Below are 12,593 nucleotides of genomic sequence, written 5' to 3'. Positions count from 1 at the left end.
AATTCTCAATAAGTTGGCGTGTTCCTTTAAAACACTAAGGGCTCTGACACACAGAGCCGATTATCGGCCGTCGGACAGTCCGAGGAGCCGTCGGCCTTCATTTTGGCCGACCTGACATGCTCAGTCGGAGACAGGGCAAGGAAATAACGAGCGGATGAGCCTCTCAAAATCTGACGAAAATCTTTTAAACTGACCTTTGTTGATCTGAAATGAAGACAGATTCAGCAACTGCACGGCCTATTTCTCTCTTAAAATGTTTTCAGAAACACGTTTCGGTGAACTATTTTAGTCCAACATGAGATCGTATTCTGAACGAGCCGCCATGACAGTCTGGCTGAGAAAAAAGACCCACGTGATGCGTTCGTCCAATCAGCTGCCGGTTCACATTTTCTGGGAAATAATCAGACTGTTAATGGAAATAATACAGAGCAGCGCCGCCTGCTGCTATGGAGACGTATTACGTTTCGTGCACGTGCAGAGCGTACGCTCAAGTCGGCGTCTCCTCAGTGGGTTCTGAGGCACTTTTTTGGACCTCAGGACCCGACTGATCAGTCTGACTGGCTTTACTGCCGACGGTCGGCCGTCTGGTTGGTGTTTAAGCACCTTAAGAAGGCTCGACACAACATGAGACTTTGCTCCAAGTATCTCCAGGGACTCTGCACCTTAACGAAAGCATTGAGAACATTGTTTGTGTTCACAGAGTTTACTAAAGAGAAAGGTTTTGAAGTGCCGCTCTCAGAATGTGAATGAACGGACTCCATAGGAGGAAATGTCATTCTTATATGAGGCTCCTTTTTCAACTATAAGGTCAATATTGTTTTACACTGACGACAAAAAAACAAATTATCCGTGCATTTATACGGAACTGAGCTTTAGGAGCTTTCCATCTTTACTCTCCTCCCTGTTACGTTGCATTCAGAGATCGACTCTTTTTGACTGGCGAGATGGACAGTGAGCGGAAAAACCAACAGCTACAGTGAGTTGTTAAAACCTCTCTTTTTAGTAAACTCTGTGAACACAAACAATGTTCTCAATGCTGAGTTCATGTGTAGAGCCCCTGGTGATACTTGGAGCAAAGTCATGTTGTGTCGAGCCTTCTTAGTGTTTTAAAAATGTTGATTTTGATGCGATCATAGTAGTGCCCCTAGCACTCCCATTCAAAAGGCCATTTGACCGAAAACGAGAATACGGTACATCTTAAAAGTGGCGCTTCCGTCCTAAATATGCTTTTAAACGAAAGTTTGACTCGGGTACATTCACAAAAAGACCCTAGGTTGCATTTTGGTGAGAGTTACACTTTAAATGTCATTACTGTGTCTGACTCACCTCCACTCTCCTCTGGCAGCTGCTCCTCCACCAGAACTGCAACAGGAAACACTCTTTATTTACTTAAAGTGCTCATATTATGCTCATTTTCAGGTTCATAATGTATTTAGAGGTTATATCAGAATAGGTTTACATGGTTTAATTTTCAGAAAACACCATATTTTTGTTGTACTGCTCATTGCTGCAGCTCCTCTTTTCACCCTGTGTGTTGAGCTCTCTGTTTTAGCTACAGAGTGAGACCTCTCACTTCAGTTTCAGTTTTCAGTTTAGTTTATTTATGGAAGGGGACAGCGCAATTTAATAAAACACATGATTTCCCATGGGTTAAAAAAAGCAGAATTAGCCAAAAGGCTATTTTTCATCTGTAGTCCCCTGCCTTCGATGTTAAAAAAGGCTTAAAGACTTCTGTTCCATCTTTGTTGGGAGTCGCACATGCTCAGTACCTAGGTAAGGACTACTAGCCAGTCAGAAGCAGAGTATGAGGGCGTGTCCTGACAGTAGCTAGGTAAGGACTACTAGCCAGTCAGAAGCAGAGTATGAGGGCGTGCCCTGACAGTACCTAGGTAAGGACTACTAGCCAGTCAGAAGCAGAGTATGAGAGCGTGTCCTGACAGTACCTAGGTAAGGACTACTAGCCAGTCAGAAGCAGAGTATGAGGGCGTGTCCTGACAGTACCTAGGTAAGGACTACTAGCCAGTCAGAAGCAGAGTATGAGGGCGTGCCCTGACAGTACCTAGGTAAGGACTACTAGCCAGTCAGAAGCAGAGTATGAGGGCGTGTCCTGACAGTACCTAGGTAAGGACTACTAGCCAGTCAGAAGCAGAGTATGAGGGCGTGTCCTGACAGTACCTAGGTAAGGACTACTAGCCAGTCAGAAGCAGAGTATGAGGGCGTGCCCTGACAGTACCTAGGTAAGGACTACTAGCCAGTCAGAAGCAGAGTATGAGGGCGTGCCCTGACAGTACCTAGGTAAGGACTACTAGCCAGTCAGAAGCAGAGTATGAGAGCGTGTCCTGACAGTATTTTTTTTCACTTTGTAAACCTATAACATGCACAAAATAGATATATAACACAATAAAGGATAAAGGAAAAAGCCAAAAAGCCTAATATGTGCACTTTAAGAAAAAAAATAGAAGTACCAGTACTTTACTTGAGTACTTTCTTCCCATGCAACCTATTACTTCTCCTCCACTACATCTCAGAGTGAAATATTCTACTTTTTACTCCCCTACATTAATCTGACAGCTTTAGTTACTTTATAGATTTAGATTTTTAGCCCAAAAACGTGAGAAATTGTAAAAGTACAGGTGAAAACAATAGGTTGATTAATCAGGAGATTAACTGGAATAAAAGCTAATAAATCCCATCCTGTAGTTGAAGGTCTCACCTCCGGTTGTGTCGATGGATTCAGTTTGATCCTCTGAAACAAGGAGATGAGAAACGATTATAAAAACTACAAACCTTTATTAAAATCAGAGGACGGAGAAGGGGAGACTTTACTCACCGTAAGGATGTGGACTTTCTCGAGGATCGTCTGTAACAGACACAGACACGCAGATGTATCAGTGATGATTATCATACTCTCTTAAAGCTACAATGTGTAAGAATTACTCCCATCTAGCGTTGAGATCATATATCACAATCAGCTCTCTCTCGCCACGCAGTATTGCAGCTACGGTAGCCTTCACGCTTCAAAAAGCGAAGGTGTACAAAAGGCCGTCTATCAGCCGTCGTTGTTGGAGTTCATGCGTTCTCTTAATACATCCATGAGTTCATGTTGGAGAGCGGTGTGGACACCACGAGCAGGCACGCGAGCGCCACTCAACGGAAAGGAAAGAGAAAGAAAAGGAGACTGCAGCGGTCCGGAGGATAATTAACTAGTTGGGATTTGGTGTGTGCGTCCAAAGCAGCTCCAATGTTCACTCTTTTTTTCTGATGACGCCGGTCTCTTGCTCTTTTCAATCTCCGTTTTCTTTTTCTGGGCGAAGAAGAAGAAGACTCCTGTTCCTGAAATTTGGATTTTGAATACGTGTGGTCCTCCATGTTTCCTTCTTCAAGGCCGGGAAGCTACGATAGCCGTTAGCAGCAGCTGTGAGTCGAAAACGTGAAAGGTGGAGCAGTATGTCCTGTATGTCCCTTACCGGCTAACGTATTTCAAGATGGAGCATGAATATGGAGCGTCTACCCCAGTTCATGCAAACGCAAATGTAAAATTCCAAGCTAAAAGGAATACTTGGAATTGATGGTGGTGGTTAAATATTCATGAAAAAGGAGACGTTTGTGAACGGACAATCATTTGATAATGAACATCTAAACACGTTACACACTGGGGCTTTTATAAATAGGTTTAATGTGGCGACAGAAATCAGCAGATGGAAAGCCAGTCGGACTGATCAGTCGGCTCCCCGAGGTCCAAAAAGTGCCTCAGATCACACGGAAGCGACGCCGACTTGAGCGTACGTTCTGTGCGTGCGTGAGACGTCATACGTCTCCATAACATCTAAAAAAATGAAAACCGGAAATGACGAACGCGTCACGTGGGTCTGTCTGCTCCCGGATTTCAAAGCTGAGCATAATGGCGGCTTGTTCAGAATACGATCTCATATTGGACTAAAATAGTTCAACGAAACGTGTTTCTGAAAACATTTTAAGCGAGAAATAGGCCGTGCAGTTACTGAATCTGTTTATTTGATCAACAAACGTCAGTTTGAAAGATTTTCGTCAGATTTTGAGAGGCGTTCGTCACTCATATCGCTCCACGTTTCTGGTAAGTGCTTTAACATAAGTGCACTGATTCTAGTCCAGGGCTAGCACTCCACCAATCAGATTGGTCATTGAGTCTGAGTGCCCACTGGCCGATTCAACAAGTCAAATCAGCCCAAATTAAAGCCGACGGCTCCTCCGACGGACGACGGCACAGAACACACCGAACAGACTCGAGTCACCGACCTCGCCAGACTGTCAGACAGCCGATAATCGGGCCGGTGTGTCAGCGCCAGAAGAATGAATGGAATATAAAAAAGTAACTCAAGTACTGACAAGAGTATTGCACTTTACGTGAGTGTTTCCATTTTACGTTACTACTACAACTACATACAAATACTACGAGGGATGCACCAATCTGTTTTTTTCCCCCGTGTTGAAGTATTATGCTGTATGCCTCACTCTGTGAAAGTGACTGAGGTCTTTCTTTTATGTGTAGAGCTGCAAAGATTAATCGATTAATTGTCAACTATTAAATTAATCGGCAACTATTTTGATAATCGGTTTGAGTCAAAAAAAAAAATCTGTGATTCCAGCATTTTAAATTGAGCGTCAGCGTCAGTTCTGGCAGGCCAGGTAGTCAAGACGCTGCTAACCGCTATTGGTCAACAACACGGTCTCATCAGCTGATCTGCAGCAGCTGATCTACATTAGCGCATCAGCTGGTCACTCCCCTCGCTGCTAAATGGCTACACTCAACAGGGCGCGCTACTTAAGCTGACTCAGGGCGTTTTCACACATACCTCATTTGGTCCGGACTTTCGGACTTTTCAGTTTGATCCGAACCAAAATTAGAGGTGTGAAACCTCCCCCGGACCACGCTCCGGATCAAAAGACCAAATTTTGGTCCGACCAACAGAGGTGGTCTCGGTTAACCGGTCATGGTCCGGTTCGTTTATAGTGTGAAAGCATTTTTTGGATGGTTCGGACTTTCGGACCAAATAGAAGAAGCTCTGGCAGGCTCTCCTTGTGTTACAAGACCGGGGAAGCTCCTTTAAGGAATAGCTCGGTGCTTAGTGTGTAGGCTACATGAGAGTGTGACGGTGAATGTGCTCAGAGCAGACAGCTGTCGGCTATCAGAGCTGAGAATACATCAGCAGTTTATTTGTTAAGTGGTAGTAAATGTACAGTGTAGGTTTCCGTTTGTCTCTGAATAAATTCTCCAGAAAGTTCCCGTGTCTCGCTTCTCAACATCACAACAAAACAAAAAGAGCTGCGGCCGTATGGGGGAGCAGCAGTCAGTAGGGGAGAGCAGCAGTCAGTAGGAGAGAGCAGCAGTCAGTAGGGGAGAGCAGCAGTCAGTAGGGGAGAGCAGCAGTCAGTAGGAGAGAGCAGCAGTCAGTAGGAGAGAGCAGCAGTCAGTAGGAGAGAGCAGCAGTCAGTAGGAGAGAGCAGCAGTCAGTAGGAGAGAGCAGCAGTCAGTAGGAGAGAGCAGCAGCAGTCAGTAGGAGAGAGCAGCAGTCAGTAGGGGAGAGCAGCAGTCAGTAGGGGAGAGCAGCAGTCAGTAGGAGAGAGCAGCAGTCAGTAGGAGAGAGCAGCAGTCAGTAGGAGAGAGCAGCAGTCAGTAGGAGAGAGCAGCAGTCAGTAGGAGAGAGCAGCAGTCAGTAGGAGAGAGCAGCAGCAGTCAGTAGGAGAGAGCAGCAGTCAGTAGGGGAGAGCAGCAGTCAGTAGGAGAGAGCAGCAGTCAGTAGGAGAGAGCAGCAGTCAGTAGGGGAGAGCAGCAGTCAGTAGGAGAGAGCAGCAGTCAGCTGAAAAAACTCTGACACAGGGAGAGGATACAAGAGGACGGGAAGCCCGTCTACAAACCAATCAGTTCTAAGTATCTGGAGACGCAGCTCACGTATGTGATGACGGCAGGACGTAGTTTTGTCACGTAGAGATCTTTAGTGCGCTTGCATAACTGCAGTGTGAAACCAAAACTTACCGGATCAAATGTTACAATGTAACAAAAACATGAACCATGGTCCGGACCTTGGTTCGGACTTTCATGTGTGAAAACGCCCTCAGTTTGCTCCTTCTGCTTGCTGCTCCTAAATGCTGCTACTTTAGCTTGTTCCTCGCTTTTTGCTACCCACCTCCTCCCCTGCTCCACCTTGTTGTGTATAACGTGGCATTTGCTTCTATGTCATTGTTGCTGCTCTGTTCATATGGGGGAATAGTTTAGCTCTTGTAGTGGAAGTTTTTCTTGTTAGCAGCAGGAGTGCGTATCAAAAACACCAGATGAAACAAATAAGGACGATTTGAGGATTAAACCAAAGTTTGGTCTTTGAGTATTTATTTACATTTGCAAATGCAGGAAGCACACGGTTCACAAAAGGCACGCAGCGCTGGTGTGAAAGGTCTCTTCAACAAATAAAGCCTGGTTCACACGGCAGGATAATTAGGCTGATTTTAGCCCCGATTCCCCCCTTCCGACAATCTTAAGGATGCTCTGATTATGGTAAAATAATGTGATCAGATATTCCTGCCGTGTGTGGTGTGTTAAGACTGCTCTCGTCTGCTCGGAAGGACGTCGGGACCGCTCCCATCTCAAATCGGGGATATCAAACATGGGGAAAACCCCGGGGACAAACGAGCACGCAGCCTGTGGACTGTGGCGTGTAGCCAATCAGAAAGAGAGGTGACGAGGCGGCGAGGAAAGCACCGGGAAACAACATCAAAACAGCCGGCGGCACGGCGCACCAGAAAGTCCGGTGGACGTCGGAGATAAGTAGAGCAAGTATAGTCCGTGCTGGCGTCGTCTCCACTTCTTTGACCATCGCCTTTTCTTTTGATAACGTTTTTTTTCGGTTAAAAACAAACTACAAACTATCGCCACTGCATCCTCTTCATCCGCCATGATTGTTTACTCCGAAGTCACGTTTGATCTCGAGGGATTTTGCGAGATTTCCCGTCTGACCTGGGAATGCTCGGGAGTCAGATCGGTTCGTGTGTGATGTGTTGCACCACACGCTGTACGACCAAATCTGTTAGACCGTGATTTTTTATCGCCGTGTGTGGGGTCTCTCAGGATTGGAAAATCGGCCGACAATTTTAAAATCGTCCCGTGTGAACCAGGCTTAAGAAAAAGCACACAGTATATATGCATCTCCAGTGAGATAGAAAGACATGCCCCCTCTTTCTAAACATGACAACATTTCTTACAATCAAACATAGTCAGACATTCAGGAGCCACCTCACTTCTTCCCCTCGGTACCACTTTCTACCCCAAAGTTTAGACATCCCGGTTATCTCAACTAGGTGAGAAGTCTCAACTATTCACGGAGAAATAACAGATAGTTTTAGGGTGATCTTGTAGTCCCTATCTGTTCAGCGTACACATTACGTTCCCAGACTTTGTGACTCTTACTTTCAACATGTGAGAATAAGAAAAACTCACTTTCAGCATTGTGAGACAAAGTAAAACAGAAATAAGACAAGAATATAAAGAATCATGCTTAAATATAATTTTGCCATTACACTCCCCCTGTATTAAACTGTGTGAGCGTCCCCTAATGCTGCTGCTGTCCCCTGATTCACTGCTTTTTCATGGTGCTCATGAAAGGTCAGAGGACTCCTCTGAACAGAGCCATACCGCCAAATTTAATTCATAATTTATTCAATAAATTCTTAAAGCTTTTATTGTCTGTGTTGTTCTTGACGTTATGGACCTGACAGAAGTGTGAATATCTTCTAGTTTCTTCTCTCCTCTGTGACAGTAAACTGAATATCTTTGAGTTGTGGACTAAACATGACATTTGAGGACGTCGTCTCAAATTTTTCACCATTTTCGGACATTTTAGAGACCAAAATCATCGACAGATTAATTGACTGTGAAAATAATTGTTACTGACCCGGCACAAAGTCATCTTCCACCAACGGAGGGAGAGGGACAGCAGCTGGAAATACCAAAAAACACAGGTTAACACACACACACACACACACACACACACACACACACACACACACACACACACACACACAGACAGAACCAGACACACACACACAGAGACGCACACGCGCACACACACACACACACACACACACACACAGAGACGCACACACACACACACACACACACACAGAGACGCACACACACACACACACACACACACAGAGACGCACACACACACACAGAGGCACACACACACACACGCACACACACACACACACACACACACACACACACACACACACAGACTCACACAACCACACACACAAAGACCCACACGCATGTGCACACACACACACACACACGCACACACACACACACACACAGAGACGCACAAGCGCACAGACACACAAAGACCCACACGCATGCGCGCACACACACACACACACACACAGACGCACAAGCGCACAGACACACAAAGACCCACACGCACGCGCGCGCGCACACACACACACACACACACACACACACACACACACACACACCCAGTAATGTGATCAGTAATCATAATTAGTCCTACAGCCGTTAAACAGAGTGAAGCTGAGAGTCTGAAGAGAAAAGCAGAGACTGAAATGTTCGTTTCTCAACGTGCAGCCAGCTTCACATCCAGCAGCAGCCACTGAACTAAGTGCAGGACCAACCTTGGATATCAGACTCCACATCCTGAGATCTAGAGACTGGATCAGACACAGACAGGTGATAATGTTACCTCGGTGACATCATCATGTCAGCTGATCACAGTGAGGGCAGGCAGCAGGAAGGCGACGTGTGCATTCAGACATCAGACTCTCTCTTTCTTTAAAGACTGGTGTATAAAAGTGTCTGCTACGTACGCAACATGGCCATAAGTATGTGGACACCTGAACATGGTTCATGCTCAGTAACAAGCCGCTCTAACCTAAAATAAGTTTTTTTTTTGTGATGCAAAAAAACACCAAAGAATATTCCTACTTCGCAACAAACCTGATTCTGATTCTGAATAAAAGCAGAAGCAAAACTATGGAACGGACTCAAACTTGTTTGCTCTTTAGTTCTTTGTCACTTGTCAAAAATGTTTCGATTTCTGTGTGTATGCATGTAAGAGCTAGCCTGGTCCTACCAGACTCTGGGCCATTAGCCTGGTCCTACCAGACTCTGGTACACTAACCTGGTCCTACCAGACTCTGGTCCATTAGCCTGGTCCTACCTGACTCTGGTCCATTAGCCTGGTCCTACCAGACTCTGGTACACTAACCTGGTCCTACCAGACTCTGGTCCATTAGCCTGGTCCTACCAGACTCTGGTCCATTAGCCTGGTCCTACCAGACTCTGGTACACTAGCCTGGTCCTACCAGACTCTGGTCCATTAGCCTGGTCCTACCAGACTCTGGTACACTAGCCTGGTCCTACCAGACTCTGGTCCATTAGCCTGGTCCTACCAGACTCTGGTCCATTTCATTGGTCCAGAGAGTCTGGCCTCTCTCCATTGACAAGTGTTAATGTCCTTGAAGGCGGGTACTCTGTTGAAGTTTAAAACTATTGGATCTGCCCAGAGCCACTCTGGATCTGCCGTAACCAATCGCTAACGTTTGGTCGTAACGTATGTCATGCGCATGTGCAACAAGAGGGGAGACCGACAACATATCGGCTTATATTTATCTGGATATTCTGCAGCGTTGCTGCCACAACGGAAGGAATGGTCGCTCGCATCTTTCTAGTGCACGTCCTCAACGTCATCGTTCTCAGCCACTCCCTCTGTTCACTGATTGGACCTACAAATATTTGACCAGAGAAACCCCAAGAATATACCGCAAACCCAGACGGAGTACTGAAGGGAAATGAAAATTGAGCGGAAGTACGTAGGAGGGCGGAGCCAGGCTATGTAAGAGCTGGGCGATATGGAAAAAATCTAATATCACGATATTGTTGACCAAATATCTCAATATCGATATTATAGGGTTGACAATTGGTGCTTACAAAGAAATATTTACACAATGAGATTTTTGATAAATAATCATTTTTGATGTGTATATAATGACTAAGTGGGAAAAGGCAAATCATAGAAAAGCTAGAACAGTCTGGTAAAAATTGCATCACTTTACTGTAATCCAGCCATTAAAACCACACAGACAGATAACACTTGAGTCATATCACGATACTACAATATCCAAAATCTAAGACGATTTCAAATCATCTTTTAGAAATTGATCTTAATGCCTTAATTAAAAAAATGAGGAAAAATCCGACCTTTTAAGGACACCAATTTGTTTTGTGAATGAATAATGTATCGTAAATAAATAAATGTTCTTTCTTAAAATACAGGGGGCATAAGTCAGTACACCACTATGTTAAATTCCTATAGAGGCAGGCAGACTTTTATTTTGAAAGGCCAGTTATTACATGGATCCAGGATACTATGCATCCTGATAAAGTTCCCTTGGCCCCCACATCATCACATACCCTTCACCATACCCCACATCATCACATACCCTTCACCATACCCCCACATCATCACATACCCTTCACCATACCCCACATCATCACATACCCTTCACCATACCCCCACATCATCACATACCCTTCACCATACCCCACATCATCACATACCCTTCACCATACCCCCACATCATCACATACCCTTCACCATACCTAGAGATTGGCATGGTATTATGTCAGTTAGCCTAATAGTTGGTATGATTTGCATTGAGAGATGATTTTATGGAAAGTACCCCATGCCAATCTCTAGGTATGGTGAAGGGTATGTGATGATGTGGGGGTATGGTGAAGGGGATGTGATGATGACAAAAAATTCAAATAAGCAAGACACTTCTTTGAAAAAAGTCGAAAAAATTAAGGAAGAAAGGCAAGAATAGGTCAAAACAAACGACAAAACCTTCAAAAAAGGTGACAAACTTCAAAAATAGCCACAAAAACGACAAAAAATCTATAAAAAAATTGACAAACTTGAAGAAAAAAAAAATCGAGTAGAAGTAACTACAGCCTTGTAACTGAAAAACATTTTGCAAAAAATGTCACGTACCCCCTTAAAGTGCCCATATTATGAAAAAAAATCACTTTTTCTGGGATTTGGGGAGTTCTTTTGTGTCTCTGGTGCTTCCACACACATACAAACTTTGAAAAAAATCCATCCATGCTGTTTAGAGTGAGATACGGTTTCTGAATGTGTCCTGCCTTCAGTCTCTGGGTGAGCTGGTCTAAATCGGCACGGCTTGTGACGTCACAAGCCGAAACGAGCAGGCTAACCGCAACCATTAGCTCGTAGCGTTAGCGTTAGCATGCTAACGCTAATGCTAACGCTAGCACGCTACCTCGTTCTCAATAGCAAATCACTGCTACAACACACACAAGTTCACCATAACCTACAAAAGAACTACTTCCATGTGCGCCCTCATTTAGAAGTCTCCCAGCTAATCCTGCCTTGTAACTGACTGAAGTTGTAGAAACAGCCTTTCTTTTACTGTCTATAGAGCTAGCTAGCTGACATGATCTACATCTGAGCTACTGGGCATGTGCAGTGCAATCAAAGATAGTACAGAAGAAGAAGAAGAAGAAAAGAGGTCTCACTCTGTAGCTAAAACAGAGACCAGCTGAAAAGAGGATCTGCAGCAGTGAGAGAGAGCGGTGCAGTACAACAAAAATATGGTGTTTTTTGAAAATTAACCCATGTAAACCTATTCTGGTACAACCTTAAAATACAATTATGAACCTGAAAATGAGCATAATATGGCTGCTTTAAGTCCTCTAAAGTACCCCTAGGGGGACACGTACCCTCTGCAGTCCTCCAAAGTACCCCTAGGGGGACATGCACCCCCTGCAGTCCCCCAGAGTACCCCTAGGGGGACATGCACCCCCTGCAGTCCCCCAGAGTACCCCTAGGGGGACACGTACCCCCTGCAGTCCTCCAAAGTACCCCTACGGGGACACGTACCCCCATTTGAGAAATACTGGTGTAGGCTGTCAACATAGTTTTGGCCATGAAGTGTACCTGATAATACAGAACAAGCAAATAATCTGAAGTGCAACGAGGAGGAAAAGAGTGACATTCAAACATCACAGCAGCTCACGCACTTTAGCTGCGGCTCTTTACCAGTTAGTAAGAAATATCAGTTATTGTTAGCCGTCATGTTACAGACTACATACCTTCTTCATCATCATCATCATCATGGTGGACAGGCGGGGGGCCGCTCTCTGAAACTGACAAACAGCACGGACAGTTTGAAATCGAGCAGTGAAGAATTAGTGATTTCATCTGTGATTGTACTCTCATAAATAAATATTAATGAACAATTTGTTGCATTTAGAGCCCTTATGATAGGACACTAAAAACACTAGATAAAGTTAATTTAAACGTTACCCACACAAAACATTTATTTAAGATGTTACAGCACTTATTTAGTCCTACGGAAAGACAAACGAACAAATGAAATGTAATACCTTTAAGGCGAAAACTTTCTGACCTGGAGGATCTAAATGTAAACACTGACAGTTTGATCTGATTACAGTAACATCTAGGTATTAAGACACACACACACACACACACACACACACACACACACACACACACACACACACA

The 12,593-nt window shown here is 44.7% G+C and overlaps 2 protein-coding genes across 5 annotated transcripts in view; one reads left to right on the top strand and one right to left on the bottom strand.

Annotated features, from left to right (window-relative positions):
* The window catches only part of LOC116040045 (aspartyl/asparaginyl beta-hydroxylase), an 82,468-nt gene extending 70,184 nt beyond the window's left edge, over positions 1-12,284 (bottom strand). For 2 of the 4 annotated variants that reach the window (XM_031285272.2, XM_031285273.2), the window contains exons 1-6: positions 12,161-12,284; positions 8,662-8,697; positions 7,923-7,967; positions 2,831-2,860; positions 2,714-2,746; positions 1,327-1,362 (exon numbers count right to left, since the gene is read on the bottom strand). In XM_031285272.2, coding sequence (XP_031141132.2) covers positions 1,327-1,362; positions 2,714-2,746; positions 2,831-2,860; positions 7,923-7,967; positions 8,662-8,697; positions 12,161-12,269 — 289 coding nt within the window. In that variant the 5' untranslated portion in view covers positions 12,270-12,284. The remainder of the gene's footprint in view (positions 1-1,326; positions 1,363-2,713; positions 2,747-2,830; positions 2,861-7,922; positions 7,968-8,661; positions 8,698-12,160) is intronic. The other 2 variants (XM_031285275.2, XM_031285274.2) reach the window with 2 other exon arrangements.
* Positions 12,285-12,440: 156 nt separating this feature from the next.
* LOC118493085 (WD repeat-containing protein 62-like) overlaps positions 12,441-12,593 on the top strand; it is a gene marked incomplete at its 3' end in the record, with an annotated part of 13,503 nt that continues 13,350 nt past the window's right edge. Inside the window, exon 1 of the mRNA XM_035991615.1 lies at positions 12,441-12,461. Coding sequence (XP_035847508.1) covers positions 12,441-12,461 — 21 coding nt within the window. The remainder of the gene's footprint in view (positions 12,462-12,593) is intronic.

This window comes from Sander lucioperca, chromosome 14, assembly GCF_008315115.2.
Source record: "Sander lucioperca isolate FBNREF2018 chromosome 14, SLUC_FBN_1.2, whole genome shotgun sequence".
In the NCBI taxonomy this organism is placed as follows: Eukaryota; Metazoa; Chordata; class Actinopteri; order Perciformes; family Percidae; genus Sander; species Sander lucioperca.
Note: the sequence above shows the minus strand (reverse complement) of the source record. Positions and strands in the feature narration are given on the sequence as shown.